The 18489-nt window shown below is 40.5% G+C and overlaps 1 protein-coding gene across 4 annotated transcripts in view; it reads right to left on the reverse strand.

The window, feature by feature from the left end:
* Positions 1–1691: 1691 nt before the first annotated feature.
* CRADD (CASP2 and RIPK1 domain containing adaptor with death domain) overlaps positions 1692–18489 on the reverse strand; it is an 80113-nt gene continuing 63315 nt past the window's right edge. For all 4 annotated transcript variants that reach the window (XM_064655455.1, XM_064655457.1, XM_064655456.1 and 1 more), the window contains one exon: positions 1692–2207. In XM_064655455.1, coding sequence (XP_064511525.1) covers positions 1867–2207 — 341 coding nt within the window. In that variant the 3' untranslated portion in view covers positions 1692–1866. The remainder of the gene's footprint in view (positions 2208–18489) is intronic.

Consider the following 18489-nt stretch of genomic DNA (forward strand, 5'->3'; position numbering starts at 1 on the left):
CGTCCCACTCCCTATGCTGGGCTGTGCTCATATGAATTTGCCAAATGTCTGTACACCTGCTCTGGGCTGGTTTTCAACCTAAAAAGAACATGCTGGCATTAAAGCATCATGAGAAAAATAAATCCCAAACCCTAAATTGATTTACATTGTTTATCTGGAATTTGTTGACAGAGTTAAATTCTGGAAGTAGAATATGAACAGTTAAGATATGAATATGATTAATTAAGATCTGAGTGAGGTATGACAGGATCACAATTTACGGAAGGTCAGAACTGTATACTGAAGATTAAAACCAAAATATTACCAAATTACTTCAGAACCTGCAGGAGCAGATCCTGTCAGGATATGTTCTTTGTTTCCATGCTTCTGAAAACCAAGGCATATAGGATTTCTTTAAAATCTCTTTGTCTTTCCTAATTTCCCATGTCTTTGAAAATCTAGGTATAGTAATAACAAATAAAAAAAATTAAAAAGCAGTAAAGTTCATTCTTGCCCCAATAAAGACTTCAGACAAGGCTGTTAAGCTGCTAAATAAAACAGAGTAAATTTTGTAGGATGAGAAGTTCTTTGGCAATGACTCTGTAGATGAAACACTCTATAGTAGCTTGTTCATAAATAGACCTGGAAAACCTGCATTGAAACTTTGTTTTGCATTTACTGTACAGCAAACTGCTCAGGGAGAATTAAAACGTATTCTGCCTCTTGTCATTAGGCCTCAGAGAGCAGCTGGTCACTTCCACTGCCTTTGGATACATACCCTGTGGAGTGATCCCCACTTACCTGGTCAGCAACAATCTCAGTGTTTTTTTCCAGCAGGAGTAAAATCTCCTAGGCAGAAGGGAAGGAGGAGAAGAGCCCAAGCTTTACTGTTCTTTTGCATAAAATTTTATCCTCACTGCTGGTACAGCTGGCAAAGAACCGGAGATAGCATAAGCTGGAGCAAGAGCACTGAAAAGTTCATCTTGACCAGAAAGACCTGCAAGCTTCACTACCCTATTGGGCATGCAGTGGGCAGAGCAATGTGCCTATGGATGCTTGGCTTAACTGTGCCACAAGAGTGCCTGGATCCAGAGCACAGCCCAAAAACTCAACAGGCACCAGATTGTCTCCCAGTTTATTAGTGGAGACAAACATGGACAACTTAGAAGTTGTCTCCTTTCTTAGGCTGCTTCTTGCTCTGTTTGCCTGGCTTTGCCTATCTTCTGGTCACTTTTCTGCTGTGTGTCTTCCCCGAGAACTTCTCACCTATGACACAGCATCTGTGCCCAGTGCCTGTCTCTTTGCAGAAACCTACACCAATTAAATAATAATGAGAGAAACTCTCACAGGCATGTTAGGTTTCTGTTACTTCCATTTAGGGCCATTTTCAAAGGCAGACTAAGGTAGCAGCCATCTATCCTAGCAAGAAACTGTATGTGCTGAAAATTTTATAAATGTGAAATTAGCCACCTGCAATAACTGTTGTAAAATTGTTAAATTAGTGATTACTTTCATTTCTTGCTGGGATATCAGGGAAATAGCATGAAACAGCACTAAAAAAGGCTCCTACATAGTCCAGAAAAGAGGTTAAACCAAGTGTTGCTCCCTCAGTGAAATCAGAAACCTTGCTGAACTCACTGCAGGGCTGCCTGCTTGCAAGAACTTTGTCACCCTATATCCCCACTGAAATAGCACAAAAGTGAACAGGAAACAATGATTCATTTTTTAATGCCTGCTAAAAATTAATCTGGCATGAAAAGAATTACAAGTCACAAGATGCCACAGAAAATTGGAATATTTAAGCTTAATAAAATCACAGTTCCCAACCCCATTTTTTTTTCCAGTTTGAGGCATCCAATCTTCAACATACATTTCGACTCTCTATATTTAATTTAACGAAGTACGTGGAAGCTCTCGATCAGTAGCATGGCTTCCCTCAAGCATGTACTGTATCACAGAAGGATCCACTTCTTCTGCTATCAGACTGGCTTGCAGACTTTGGATCGTTGCTTTTTTCCCCAAACGCTGTCTCCACAGGACAAATGCAGCTACAATCTGTGACTGCAGGTTGTGAGGGTGATTGACTTTACATCGATAGATGTCAGTATGGGACAAACCCAAGCACAGAACCACATGCTCCCATTCGGGTCCCAGCCTCCTCGCAAGCTTGTTCAGCTGCTGATCTGTTGGTGAAGTCTTCAAAATGCATGGTGCAATTACAGTTAAATCTGTAAAAGGAAAAAAAAATATGAAAGAGAAAATGCATATATGTGTCACTAGGTAATGCTGCAAATATTAATGTGAGACCTTGACAAAGGAAGGAATAAGCATAAGCAAAGCTGAGGTGAATGAATTAATTAATTAAACAGAATACACATTCATGTATAAAAATTAATTACATAATCAACCAGAAGATTAATCAGAGAAAACGTAATGCTTAGTGGACATACAAGGGAGACTTGAGGTTTCCGACGTCAGTAATCAAGATATCAGAACTGTACACCAAAGCAAAGACTTCCAAAAGCAATTATAGATTTTGGGGCAGTGAACAAGAAAGGTTTTCAAGGAACATGTTTCCAGCAGCCATCACCCTCTGAAAATCAATCTGCTTGCATCAGTATGATGTAGTGACAAATGACAAATATGGGACCAATAACACCTTATTACTCCTATTCTGTGACACTGTTTATACACTTCAGAAATAACTTTGATTCTTTAGTTAGTAGGTATTACTCTACATTTTTTTTTTTTTTGCTGAGGGCTGTTCACAGGAAATTCTTCTGTCTCCTAAGATGCTACTTACCCTTTGTACCTTGTAATATATGGCACACTCATCTTGAGGAGACCAGCTTTGGGGCTTTTCTTCTATTTGAATGAATCCACCAGGTGAACCCAAATAAACAGAACATCAACACTGTTCACCAGTACACATTATGCTTGCTTATCCCTCACGCCACTTGTGGTAACACTCCTGAAAACAGGCATGTATGTGCTACAGCCCCATTCACCTGACCTCCCTGAAGCTGTTTTCAAGAGAGTGCAAGGAGGTCCCATTTTCTCTTAGAGATTTTTGCCCAGTGTTAAGTCCCTTAGAATTGTCCAAGTACCCAACAGAACGCACTCTTCATCCAAAAAGATGTTTAGCAACGAAATGGTACCTGAGGAGGACAGGATCAATACAACTACCAAAACAGCTTTCACAGGAAGCATTAAGGTAGCTGTAACTGCCAGTGGTAAAAATCTTGTAGGGACCGAGCCAATCATTTCTTACATACACAACAGATCTCTTTATGTGTTCCCTATGATAATCTGATAATTTATAAAAGGAAAAAAAAAGCATTCATACGGACAGAGCTAGTAGCCAAGTGAGAATACAGTTCTATTGAGAAACATGCTGTATGGGATCCACGTCACCTAACTACAGCTAACGCCTCCTGAACTAAATATGCTAGGATTAATTATTGCTGGAGAGAAGGAGAGAAATTGGCTCTTCTAATACAATCTCTCTCACTGGAAAGAAGATGTCTAAAATAATCAGATAAATTACTCCTGTAAACATGCACATTTCTCTCACAGATTGTAAAAGGAGCACTGGGTGTAAGCTCAGATGTTGACATTGGTGCTGTAAACACCCAGTGCTGATGAAATGATTCTCTGCCTATAAATTCAAACTACGTACCGGTTACTTTAAAAAGGTGCACTTAGAAAAACAGCATAAAATACCTATAAAGCATATTTAATCTTCAATATCCCATGTGATCACAAGCTGAAATGGTCAATGCAGCCTGCAATCGCTGCTCTCCTGTTGCTGAAGATGCTGCGACAAAACACAGGCAAAATATCCCCATGAAAATGCTGATTATACCCTGTTGGTCTGAAGCAGCAGACTCCTTACAGAAGTGCTGTTTTGCAAAATCTAATTTGCAGCTCCAATATCATGCTTGCAGTCTCCACTACAGCAGAACAGCAACATTACAAAGCATCACTCCTACATTTTATCAAAAGTAATTGTTTTTGCATAGAACACTCAAGAGTCTGAAAATATTTGTACAATTTAAGCCCAATAATACATAAGTACTATACAAAGCTGCTTTGGGTAAAGGGAAAATTGCTTTCTGAAGAGTATTTAGGTCCCTTTGATCTTTCTGTCTCTAGATTGCCAAAGGAACCTGGGGCAAGTGCTGGTTTGGGGGTAGGGCAGAGGATACACAGTTTCTGAAGAAGGCTGAGCAATACCAGTGGGGATGTCCTATGCTGTCACATCACACGTGATACCAATTCCACAGGTAAGTCAGGACAAGGGAGTGCCTTTCATGAATGTAAATAATTGAGAATTAAAAAAAATATAGCTACAGTGTGCTGTCACCAAAACTGCTTTTTTGATATTAAACCCTTGACTTGGCTTTGGGTCAGCTACAAAGCATAAAGCAGTGTGCCCACAGCAGCAATACCTGCCAGCCTGGGCTTTTTGCTCTCACACTAGAATTTTTATACTTCACGTTCACTTGCAGAATCATTTTATGATACTGAAATGTGATCAAGTAGGGAGGCCTAACAATTATACAGGTCAGCATGTCCATCCAGCCTTTGATATTAGGCAGGTTTTTTTACTACAACGAGTATCTTGCCTTCAGTCTGTTATCAGCCCTTTAATAAGAATCAGAATAAAATCCATCCAGGAAATCTTTTCATCTTAGGCTACCATCTGATTCTAATATGGATGTGGAAAACTCTGGGACAGAAGCCAAATGTTAAATTTAATACAAAGGACTGTTATTTTAGTCCCATTTTATTTTCTGTGATAGCTCACTTTCAGCTCTGATACAAAGTCACTGAAGAAAATCTAAGAGAAATATTACATGACAGGCAGTGTTATTTAGAGTTATAGAGAAATATTTAATGAGATCTTTCAGTTATGACAAATGTAAAATCACAAAAAGATTTGGTTATGTTCTAGGATTAATGCCACTCCCAATTTAATAAACATAATGGCATTTCAGTTGAAATGGAAATGAGTTCTCTGTGCTCAGCACCAAAACTGCTTTGAAAACATTGCAAAAACACTAAAGATGCCTTTTTTTAAGTTATGTTTACTACAAACCCTCACTTATAATCTTCATTTGTCAGGAACTGCCTGAGGAAGGTAACAAGATTGGGGCAAAAGTTTCAATTATGCAGATCCTGCAGTTGCATTTGAAAGGTACTTTTAGGATACTGAGACTTCATGTTTGAAAAAAAAATGTAAAGCTCTTCTTGCTTTAGGTGGACCTGATGAGGTGTACGCACTTTTGTTACGCACATGCTTCAGCTTAGCAAAATGAGGACTGCACTGTTAAAAATGGGCAGAAGTGGGGCTTGGGACACCACCAGAGGGTGTTGAGGATTTCCCTGAAGAAGGTGATTTGTGGTGCTGTCACTTTCAGCGAAAGCACCAAGTGGAACACTGTGTCCAGCTGTGGACAAGGTCTATGCTGTGAAGTGTCAGGGCCACACACTGCAGAGATCTAGAGGTTGAGGTCTCGCTGCTCGTGCTGAAGCCACTAAGTCCCCGAGGAATGAGAAGATGACAGCTTTGATCTGGGGACCAAGCCAGCCTGGTGCAGAGTATCTTTCCTGGAACTGCCAGCCAGCTCGCTGGCACGGCACTTGGGACCATGAAAATCCCCTTTCTCAGTTCTGGAGAGGAGAAGGACTCTCTCCACTCTGGTTTTGGAGCTGAAACCGACCAAGAGAAAGACCTGCGGCTCCTTCTGTTCAAAGCTGCAGCATGATGGAATGTGCTTCTCCCCATCTCCAGCTCTTGCTGGTCAAGGAAGCTTATCCACGCTAAGTCTTTATCCTAGTTGTCCCAGTTAAAAAACAGATGTTGACAACTTCTGACCTGTGTGCACATCTGTGCTTTCAGACCACTGCACAGACCAGGAGATACAATGGTGCTGGTGAGTGTAGACAGGAAACAGAGCTGGATACAAATAGAAAGGATATCACAAATATGTACCAGACAAAACAGAGTAACCCAGATACCAAAGCTATAGATGGGGCAAGGGCAGACAGCCACTGCTTTTGCATTACTTTTTCTTCAGGACCTCTCCAGTTTTAAGTAGTAGACTCCAAGAAGATATTGCCAAAATCAGGTAGATGGAAAATAAACTCACCTCAGCTCTGTCCCGCTTGGCACAAGTGAGAGGATGCAAGATAAAGTACAGTGAAAATGGACTTTGAATTACTCAAAGACTTTTTTTCTTGTTTTTCCTTTCTAATCATCATCCCTAGGTGATGAAAAAAGATGAGATCATCTCTTAGGCTGTCTTGCACCATGGGACAATCTTTATCAGTGTGAAAGAACTGACCTCCCACTCTCTATGCTGCTGGAACGCAGTGGGGAGTAAGAGAGCTTGGCTCCAACACAGGAGACAGCAGCAGAAAGGACTGAGGCAGTTCTGGGGTGATCTGCGAAGTACCCAGCTGATTTCACAGAACCACAGGCCACCAAAGTGCCTTATGGTTTTGTCCAAAGGACTTCTTTGTGCATGACCAAAATCATTTGTTGGAGTTTCAGGGAGGCTTCTCCCTTATGAAGTCAATATATTTTAATATGGTGTAACACAAACCCAACTTTTTGGCTTTTGCTCTCTGCTGTGTAAAAGGGATTTTGATGGAAATGATGCAGCTGAATCCAAAGTGCTGAAAAAGTCTCAATCAGTTGCTGCCTAATCCTACAAGGACAACTCCACAGGCAGTTCAGGAGACAGCTGGGAAGCCAGGGATTTAATGGCACACCTCTTATCCAATAACTAAGAAATCTGTTGGGAAAGGTGTTTCTGCAGACTGGTCTCTGCTTCCAGCACTGCCTCTGTATTTCATCAATTTAAAGGACCATGTACATATTTATTGGATAAGAAGACAGAAGCAGCCCTGGAAGAGCAGATGGGAATCCAGGTATCGTTGAGCTACACATCGTAATGCTGAGGTGCACAGACATACTTCATTTCTCCTGGTAAATCATTACAGCAAAAAATACAAAGATTTCCCTAGGAAGGGTCAAGAATGCTTCTTAGCTTCTAGAATGGAGCCTGTTTGAGAGAAAAGCCTCCTGGGAATCAAGTAGTATGCTAAATTCAAGCATGCAAGAGTCCTTGGCAGAAATAATGCTAGGCAAATGCTGTAATTTTTATACAATCACATCAGAAACAGGTAGGTGAGATGGGCTTCAAATCCTGCATAACTAGAATGGGACTGTAAAAAGGAGTAACTGCTCAGGCACACATATGGCCTCAGCATCCCCTCCTGCTAGGTTGTAAGAATTTATATGCCTGCAGGTAACCCAGAGGACCAAACCACAGCTAAGGTATTACGGAAAAGTTTATTCCGAAGTTGGAAATCCTAAAAACAGTGTTAATTCAGAAAGCAGGTGAAAGAGCGCAGCAGCAGGCCTGTTTCTGGTGCGTTTATAACACCTTTAGCATGGGCAAAACTTCAAGGGTGTGTTCTACCCTGATCTTTATGGACTCTCTCTCTCTCCCAGCAGGGCCCTCACAGTATGTCTGTGAGAAAGTGTTATCTCTACACAGGAATCCTACTTCTCAAAACAGGCAGAGAATAAACATCAGTAGGTGTAATGAATGGAATTTTCCCACACTGATCTTTTCCAGGCCTAGCTTTCCTAGCAGCCGAAACTTCCTTGAGCAAAAACTCTTTTTTCTCCTCAAATAGATCTGCGTTTAACTCTTCTGTCCCTACATAAGTGTATGGAGTCCTTCAGTGATCTGGACCCTCTTATCAGTCCTGCTCATAATTTCTGAAGAGTTCAAAGTAAACATTTCAGAGTCCTCTTTAATCATCTTTTCTGGCATCTGGAGTACAGTTTTTCCCTGAGAAGTGCTAAAGTTAGATCAAGAGGTTCCACAAGCAGCAAACGAAAGAAGCCTCACTTCCCCCAGGTGTGAGTCCTACATCTGACTTGCACTTCAGGACTTCTTCAGCTGCTTACTGTTTCTCAAGACACTCAGGAAATTGCTCCTGTCCTCAACAGCAACTAGGCAGGAGTCAGAGACTGAAATGGTTAATGATTTATACATTCCAGGATTGCCAGGGGACTTTTGCAGGCAGGGAAGAGGCAGCTGGACCCATCCCCCCTCCCCCCCCAGTGCTGCTGAAGGTGTCAAGTCCTGAAAAGGTGAAAAGAGCTGTCTTTACCACGCCCTTCACATGGACTCTGCGCTGGGCTGTCCGAGATGATGGAGGTTCATGGCATGGCCCATCAAAGCCCATCCCCCTGCCAATCCTGAAAGGGAAAAACTCTTTTACTGTGCTCCTCACAGGAACTCTGCACAGGCGGCCAAGGAGACATTGGAGGTTCGTGGCATAGCCCGTGACACTATTCATGGATATAATAACTCATAACTTCCTTGAGTGTGTGGGCTTCCCTCCCCCATCCCCAACAGATCAAGGCCCCACTTCAACTAACAGACATGGAAGCTGCAACTACCAAGTTCCATCGCTGGACCCCGTGGGCAGTGACTATATGTATCTTTCCACTCTCATCTTTTCTTCTTACTCTCCCTTACCCTCATCCTGTCTTTCCTTTTTCTCCCTTATGTATTTTCCCTAAAGGTTATCTTTATACCATATTGCTAGAGACGATAGATATAGATGATAACACCCAAAATGGCAACATACCTGTTTACCTTTGAAACGAAACTGTTCTAAAATAAACCCTACATATATATGTTTTCAAACACTGATTATTTAGTGTCGTTTCACTCTAATCCACCCCAAGGGATTTATTACTAAGAACCTGGCTTACTCTCCCACCCCCCTTCTGGGGCGGTTCGTAACAGCAGGCTTCTTGAAGTTGGCCAACAGGTTCAGAAGCTACTAGGGGTACATGCATACAGGCAATGGCCCACAGCAGAGAATCAAATGGCCTTGGTTTCTATACCAAGGGCTAAAAAGGACTCTGAAACTCCAGAGTCATCATGGCTAATGTGCCAGCAATTACATTTGGGGCACTTTAGCTAAAGGAAAACATACATATTTGTGGTGGGTTAACCTTGGCTGGATGCCAGGTGCTCACCCAGCTGCTCTATCACTCCCCGTCCCAGACAGACAGGAGAGAGTGTAAGGTGGAAAACAACTTGTGGGTTGGGATAAGGCAGTTTATTAAAGCAAAAGCAAAGCAGAAGCTTGCGTGCACAAAAGCGAAGCGAAAGATAGCAGGGTTTATTCTCTACTTCCCATCAACAGTGATAGTCGGCCACCTCCAAGAAGCAGGGCTTCAGCACGCACAATGGTTCCTCAGCAGGCAGCCATTAGACAGTGAATGCCTGCCTTCCTGCTCCTTGCCTCAGCTTTTGTACCTGAGCTGACATTACATGGTATGGAATATCCCTTTTGTCAGTTTGGGTCAGCTGGCCTACCTGGGTCCCCTCCTGAGATCTTGCCCTCAACTGAGGAAGGAATGTTACAGTGCTGATGCTGTGCTCAGCAGTAGCCAAAACACTGGTGTGTTATCAACACCCTTCTAGCTGCCAATGCAAAGCACAGCACTGTGAGGGCTACTACTGGGAAATGAACTCCAGCTCAGCCAGACCCAATATGATATTAATGAATCTAGTGCCAGGTTCTACTTCCCTCCTGAGCCTGAGCCACTGACCCAGCACTGGGTACTGAATGGGCATGGTTGCCAAGATGGTGTGCTGTGTGTTTTAGTAGCTGTACTATGTTCCAGAAATTATTTAATGACTGAATGTCACAATAGAAAACAACTTGCTCATAACCAGGTATATTTGCTTTACAGTGAAATCCCCTTGGCCTGAGCACAATGGTGAAAGTGTGTTATGAAGCAAAACAACATTTGGCAGATCAGGTTGGGACAGGCTTTCAAGACCAGTGAGGTGGGGTTGCAGAACCTGAACTGAAGGTAAGTATGTATTACTCCCACTAATGGAGAGATTGGAGACTTCTGAGAGCTGCAGCCCCCTTGAGCTGCCAGAGATGCTGGATGAAAGGGAAAGCAGAGAGTAAGCATTTTGAGGGATCCCGGTAGGTGTTGTAGATTAGTGAAGTCAAACACAAGATCATGGTGGAGGTCCTGGTGAGAACAATGGAATAAAGAGAAGTTGTCGGGTAACTGCAGGGGGTGACTTGGCTTGATGTGTTAGAAAAGAGGATGGGAGGTGACCATAGGTCTCCATTTGTTCAGCTGCTCTGCTGCTTTTTTGTTCAGCTGTTCTCTCCCGACCCTGTCCTAACTGCAGACAAATGGCTGCCCTCTTACTATATCACATCCAAATTAATGAGCCAACCTGCAGCCATGAATGACTGGAGTGCCAGACAGGAAAGTATCACACAGGATATACAACACTTGGCAGTCCTGCATGGAGCATGCAGCACTTAGCCCCTCATATGCAAGTTTAAAACTATTGGTAAGCATTATAAGGTTATTTCATTGCAGTGAACTTTAGGGCCCAGCTTGGGATCTGTTTAAACACAAGAAACAAGTTCAAATTACTAATCAGTGAAAGAAAGTAGAACAGACTATCCAGACACCTACCACTCCTATATAATTTGGGTATTGTTTTTAATCTTGTTGTCATTGTTGCTAATTAAACACCAGACTGACTCAAAGGCTGGGAGGGGAACATTAGTGTTTTGCAACAGCTCCAAATAATCATGCTCCAGAGAACACGGAAAAACATTTCTAAGTATCAGCATATACATATCTTCTATGCATCTGCAAACAGCACAGATCACACAGCCCATTCAAAGTCTACTCAAAACCACCAGGTCCACCTCCTGGTGTCAGTAGGTTCTAAAAAGTGTTTGACCAAGGAGCAAGAAAAATTGAACTGTAAATCCAGCACTATTAGCAGACAGACAGCTGACCCCATTAGAGACATCTTTCCATATATAAAGTTGATATACTCAGCTTAATTTCACTTACAGAAGAAGATTAAAACAACTTGGAGAAGTTATATAGCCTTCTGCTTTTAGCATGTGCATAGCTGTTTCTCTGTAGCTGCGAGATGGAAGGCTGTGGTAGCTGCTCCACTTACCTGTGCTGGTTGCCTCTTCTGTAGGCTTCTGCTGACTACCAAAGAGATGCCCAACTCCTTCGTTTCTCATTTGAGGCTACTGGAGGGCACCATCTAATAATGACTACCAAGCGAGTGCTGATCTCTGTTCTCTGCTTGGGAAATCCAGCTTCTTCCTCCCACAGAGTTGACTCAGCCTGGGGAAATCCCAGTGATGGAAAACTTGCATCTTTGTAGGAACAACAAGTCCAGTACTGTCTTAAGAATATATACTGACTTCTCTAATGCAATCAAAATCAAATCTTGGTCAGTTAAATACTCAGAGTAAACTACAGAATGGAATCTGTATCATGAGCACATTGAAAGAAAAACACCTAAAACAAAGGTTTAGGAAGTGGCACATTTTTTTCAGTGTTACAGCAAAATAAATCTGACAGAGAATTTTATGTTTGTCTGAGTATATGCTGCTGTTATGCTTCACAAAGTACATTTTCTGTGCTTGATAACTTCTGATCTTATGAATGCAAACATTAATATACAGAAAGTGCATGAATAAAACCAACATCTGTTAGTTAGTGATCATAAAACACTTACTTGTAAGCATACTTCTATCATGGTAATTTACATTCCCAGTCTCTTAATTAGACTATAAAAGGCTTTAACCAAAATGAAAGAAAATATGAAATATATTTTTAAGACTGGCTGCATTCTTCCATATTGTGCTGTTTTTTATGACTTGCATTGAAAGATAGGAAGTTCTCTGTCTTATTTTAAACAAATGGCAATCTACTACTTCTATGACAGCCAATGTGCAGAATAAATTGTGGCCATGATCCTGTGATAATCAAATCTAAGGCAACTTTGATCTCCCTGAAGTGAAGCATAATCCACCCGTGGTACCAAATACAGCTTCTTCCAGCCAAAAGCTTGCTGGGAATCTGCATTAGTGGTGTAATTAAAAAGTACATATATCTTCATTTGTTGGCAATCTCTTCTCCTGTTTGAGCTCTAAAGCATCACACTTTGTCACGTTAAGTACATTTTGGGTATTGGCGTAAGAAAAAAACAGTGCATAAAATTTTGTAAATCTACAGACAATTCAAAAACACAGATGTTTGTATTTTGGCTCAATGCCAGCAGCTAATTCGTATATTCTTTATCACTTGCTAATGACTGTCTAGTAGCTGCAGATGTGGAAGCAGACTACTAAAACCTGAAATATAAACATTCAGATTTCATGACAAAATCTTTCAATTGTATACCCACTATTCAGTTACAGTAGCTACGCAGTTTTCTTGAACATTTTTAATTTGTCTTACAGGTTTTGTGCCTCCACAGATCTCTGCTATACTGATAGCCTTCAGTATAATAGATTATACTGTTAAACAGATTGACAAGGAAGTCCCTAAATAAATTAATTCTGTCTTCAGTTTCCACCATTTTGAAACCATAGGGAGCAATCCCTGTGTTTAAGGAATTGAAAGAGATTGGGTTTTCACATCTTTGTTCACATTTTACTGGAAAGAGCAGGGAGAAAGTTTCAGCAATTAATAGTGTGGATGTTATTCTGTTTCCCATGAAGAAACATTAATTACAATCCCACACAGTATTTCTCTGCTGTTGCATACTATGAAATCGAATAATTCATTTCATAAATAAATGGCGGCTGCATATGCATGCAAGGAAAAGAACACCTACGCAAAGAAAACAAATACAACATATTATAATGTCTGCTCTCTTTTCAGGCAGGAGGACTCCACGTTACAGGCAGGATTGGTCTTATTCATACTGTAGTTTTATACCTTTTTATTTGTAGCAGCATTGGATGCTGCTCTAGACACTGAAGTAGAAGTAAAATTTGCTTGATATTTTCTATTCATTTCTATACTGTTATACATAAAGAAGCAATATGCATAAGCACTGAAGCCACAGCTAATGATGGCATCCTTGCAGTGATACCTTTGGTATAAATGCACAAACAGGTTCAACATGCAGCAATACACTAAGGAAAAAAAGAAATATCTACTCAATTGGGAGGTTCTGTGTAAATTCTGAGCTCTTACAAATTACTAGACAGTACAAAATCATCTTTAAGTCTGAAAGAGTAGAGATGAGAGTCTCTGGTTTACAGGCCAGAGTCACACCAAGAGTCAACTCTAGAAAGAATGCTGAAAAAATCAGATTCTGAAGTATGTCAATCCATTTCTATATATTTTTGAATGCTTGGCAGTTGCTAGTGAATTCAATGGAGTTTCATAATACTCATGGCACTTTCAACCATTAATTACAGATCTGAAGCACACAGAACCATAATTTCTCTTGGGCAAGTTTCTTCTCCCGGCTATCACAAATAATAATTAAGAATTAGAGGGTGGTTGTCTGAAGTCATGATGATCATAAAACACACTCACATTTGCAGTAGAGTTCTCATGGTATCATAGGAGGCAAATGTTTACCCATGTGGGCCAGGCAGCTCTGATAGAATAGTTCACCCACTCTAAGTGCAAAACAAAGACAACTGGAGCAATTAATGATTGTTTTGTCAGCTACGTGACAAACTCATCATGAAACTTTTGTCAAGGGATTGAAAGCTAACTTTTGAAAGACGCTCCTTGAATGCTTACTTCAAATAGCCTGAGCTGAGCCTCAGCCGGAGCTGAGGAAGTTTTAATCCAGCTTTAATCCTTTGTATGCAAGAATCACAGCAGATTCCTTAGGCTTTTTATCTGCTGAGTGCAGTAAGTGTGTAAATTTTTTTTCTAGCAGTTTTCCTATCAAGAAATCTTTCTAAAGGCTGCAGCATTTTAGCAAAAATCATGTGCTTGGACTTTAGCTACCAATGTTTCTTTCATGCAATAACAATAATCATACTGCCAGTATGAAGGACTGTTTTCTCATACAACACAACTCATCATATATGTTTCCCTTGCAGGACTTAAATATGACAACAAGCCACTATATTTAGCCCTGATAAAACTGTTCATTCCTTTGAGATTTTTTTTTCTTCAAGTTGGCTCTTCCTTTCGCTTTGGCTCAAGTCAGTAGAAATATCAGAATCAAAGATCTGTACAACAGATGGAGCTCGGCTGAGAAGAATGCCTTTGGCTGGTGAGGATCTTTGCCTGGCAGGTGTCAAACCAAAATTAATACTGCACATACTACAGCAAAGTGAGACTGAGTTCCTTCCTGACCACAAACATATATTAATAGAACGAGCCATGCAGAGCAAGCTAAAACAGTACTATCATTATGCTGAATCCTCCACTGCTTGGCATTTTATTTAATCACTTACATCCAAGCAAAGCAAGTAAACAAAGTGCAACAGTTTAGTTTAGTGTCTCTTTAGAGACATTTTGCACAGGTGTGCAAAAATGTCTCTAAAAATGCCATAAGCAACATGGACTTAAGACCCCTTCTGGTTTCTTTTTGAATTCCATTTTTTGTGTCACTGCCTTAAAGGTTTATGAACTTCACAACAGACTTTTTGACAATTCAAAATCCACAAGAAAAAACAGGTACTGGTACTAAAATACACTGCTCAGCTACCATCTGTTGCTACGCCTGGCTTGCCAAATGCGATTCAACAGCCTGAGTCAGACAACAGAGCTTTCCATAGGGGTCAGGAAGGAGAGCTTCAGGTGGCATCACCTGCTTCTCTCCATTTTCAGATGATTGGGAGGCTTAGCATCTCAACCAGCCCTCTCAACTGCTAAGTTACTTGAAGATCTGAAAGAAACCAATTTGAAATCTCATGGCTGGTTTCACAAACTTGTACTGTCCAAAAGCAATTTTAGCTGACCAATAGGGTAGTAATTTTAGAAGGTCACAGTCACAGGACTTTTAATTATCTGTATAAAACAAATGTGAGTTTGCATTTATGTGTATATACAAATATATATACACACACATAAATTTTAAAAATCTTAATTAAAAAAAAATGAAAGTCTTAGATATATGCAAGTCAAATTCATTCCTTTTTTTGATTTCATTTCCACAAATTCAGGTTAGGAATCTGTAACACCACCCTAGTAGGAAAAGGATGAATACAGGAGCGTGGGTGAAGTAATTTCCTAAACAGAGGTCCTAACTCACAGAGCACTTTACACCACCATGGGCTGGATGAGCATTTCTTTCCCCTCTGAGTCAGCACTGACCTAACACCCCCACCATGTGCTCACCAGTGTGTGGCTTGTGGCTGGCCCTGCCACATGGGAAGTGCTGGGTGACACGGCACACTGATCTGCTGCAGTCATTACAGATCCCAAGACAGTACTGAAAGTAATGGGATGATTCACAGCTGCAGCCACGCACTTGACGGCTGAGGACACAATTACTCTTTTACCTACTCAGGAATAGTATTTTGCCAAAGCAACTGAGTCAAGTTCAAAATCAAACAAGCTATTAGCAAACATTTGTATTACTTAGGGTATTTGAAGAAGATTTATGCCAGTATTAGTGGGATGATTCATACACAAAACCTAAACATTTTAAAGATTATTTTGCTTGAAAAGTCAATTTTCATGTCTCATGCCTAGAGAACAATGTTTTCCCTCACAGTTTTGTAATCTACTCGCTGCCAAACTTTAATACAGAATTGAAATTTCAGTCATTTTGGCTTTCATATGTAGCAAATCAGAAATAAAAATGTTTTCACACCAGAATGAAAAGACTGGGAGATCAGACAGAACATGAAAGATGTTTTACTTGGTTTGGGATTTTTACATAGCTATGCCTAATCTAAGTAAGACTAAAAAAATACCAAAAGGTAAAACAAAAACTAAACTAATCTCTTCTGTCACAGAGATGCAGAAATAGAAGCGATGCTTGTATCCCTGAAGGAACCAAACCTGAAATCCTGATACAATCAAGAGAGAAGGGCTGTTATATCCTTGACAATAAGGACGTGTCTGACATCACAGCAACCTCCTAGAGGTAACAATGGAAAGGTAATCTTAAAATCTTCAAAAAGGCAATTTTAAATCTTGAAATGTTTGCTTAGGTAAACATCTTTTGGTTCTACAAACTCAGAAACAAAGAAATCAAGGGGCTTTTTTCATAATGCTGAAAATTTTAGCACTGGAACTGTAAACATCAACATCTTTATCTTTCTTCCTTCTTCAGATGAAACTGTTATGTGTTGTTTGACTTTATTAAAGAAATTAAACACATGCTGCAATGAACCTTCTAACAGATTTTAGTGCTAGACAGGGATAAGTGCTTTGAGTTTCACATTCAATATGTTACCTAGTTTTGTGTGTGTGCTCCTCAGAGAAGGGTTGAATGATCAGGAGATGTGAGGTTAACACATTCTGCAGGAGTGGCCTCAGATTTCCCTTTGAGGAAATGCACCACACCACATCAGCATATGCAAACCCAACTGTGTTCTGCACAAACCACACAAACAGTGCCCAGCTACCTCCCTGGGCCTTTCACTTGCACTTTAGTATGTGTAAACATGCTAATGAAAGAGGGTTCATGTGCAAGTTTACAAGTTCAAGTGCAAAAGACAAATGAAGATTTGTTTGCAAACCTTTGTTTTTCTCTTATTTTGGGAGATTCCAGTTTTCTAAGTCTATTATACAGTCTAAGAGTTGCATCCTAAAGCCACAAGACTGACCTACTTAAACATCTTTATTCAGTTTTGTTGATTGAAAATGGGGGCTTCTTGTCTACTTGAAAGAGGTTGACAAGCACATGAAGGTACTGCTATGACTCAGGCTTTTCAAGACACACTATTTACTAGGCGTTATTTAGTGATACTGTATTTGAAACATTGAGAACTTCAGAAACCTCATGAAAACTCTTTGCTCAAGGCATCTTGGAATTTATAGATCTATAAAGGTTTTTACTTCCAAAATTGCCAGGTGGATAGGGACAGTCAAGCTGAAAACTGAAGAGCTTCAATGTTTTCAGGAAGGTCTGTGAAGGTAGATTATGAGACTTGGGACAAGAATCCCCAGATCACCTCAAGCCACAACTCCTTTTTAAACAATCCAGGTCTTAAGCATTTGACAAAGAGACTCAACAAACCCCTTCTGTAAACCAAGCACAGACAGTAGAAGCCATTTTACTGTTCTTTGTGTCATGCAATTATTTCCACATGCAAGTAGAGAAACTCAGTCAACCAAAGATACCTGTGTCTGTAAGTGAGGCAGGAGCACAGCTTTTACAGGGAGCAAAAGTCTGTTTGAAACAGCCGAACAAAAGCTTGATGAAGGAATTTCAAACAACATATGAAATTGTCTCAGATACACAAGTCTAAAAAAACTGTAGCTCTGTAAACCCACAGAATGCTACTTTAAAGACAGTTTCATTAAGAAACACAGCTTGAGAGTATCTATCAAATAAGATCAGAGCTACATGCAGGGACAGCAGGAGGCGGCTGAAGCAATCTGTGGCACAACTCTAGTACTCATTGGTCTCTGACCTTGAGAAAAATGATAATTACTACATGAATACACATATTAGACCAAAAGGGAAAGCCTAGGAAACTACATATCTTTACTAGAAAGAGACGGAGAGAAGTCCTTGGGTTTTATGCAGTGGTCTACAGCCCTGTATGTCCCAGTCTGATATACTTTGTTAGACTGACAACACAGCTGTGGCTTTAATTTTGAAGTCCACATTTTTCTGTGGGAATCATTAAGTATAACATACTTGTCCTGTTCAACAGAAAAACAAATCTGTCTCTACTTTTATATTCCTCTGAAGCCTTAATTTGATTGTGCAACATTCACTTTAGAAACATATTTGAAGATGTTTCAGATATGACCTCATTTGTACACCATCCCAAGCTTTCCAGGAACTCTGAACCAACAGCCTCCTAGCCTTTCTTGTATCTGAACTACTGTGTTTCATGGTTTTCACACAACACTGTCTGGAAGCTCCCCATGCAACTAGCCTTGTTGAGCTAAATACAAACATGTATGGAGGAGAGTTTGCAATCTCAGGTTGTGAAAAAGGCTTTCTATGTATTAGTTTATGTACACAGAGACTGCCATGATTATGTTCAAATAACTCCAAAGAGCTAGACCTACATAGGTGAAAAAGGAAAAGCACCAGAGGAACCAACGCCCAGCAGCTCATTCATGCTGGATTTCCTACTCATGGCTACTGCTTTTAAAGGTGCCCATCATCAGATGCTGATGGAGCCCTGCTTCACCTCTGCAGTTTTAATCAGAGAAGCTAACTGACCAGGTCCCAGAAATGCAAATAATAATTTGACTCAAATAATCTTGAGTAAGGAATTGAGCTTACTGGAACATGGAAATCCCCTGAGGTACTGATAACCAAAGGGATCAGATAACCAAAGAGGAAAGTAGTTATTTCACCTAGAAAGGTTGAAATGTTATGGAGACAAATATGCACCTCACCACTATTCTGCCAGTTGCTTCACGTGGAATTTAAGGCATTGGGTTTAATATGGAAAAACATACCTTTGAGTCAAATTCTGATGTTTGCATTTACACAAAGT

This window comes from Pseudopipra pipra, chromosome 5 (assembly GCF_036250125.1).
Source record: "Pseudopipra pipra isolate bDixPip1 chromosome 5, bDixPip1.hap1, whole genome shotgun sequence".
NCBI lineage: Eukaryota > Metazoa > Chordata > Aves > Passeriformes > Pipridae > Pseudopipra > Pseudopipra pipra.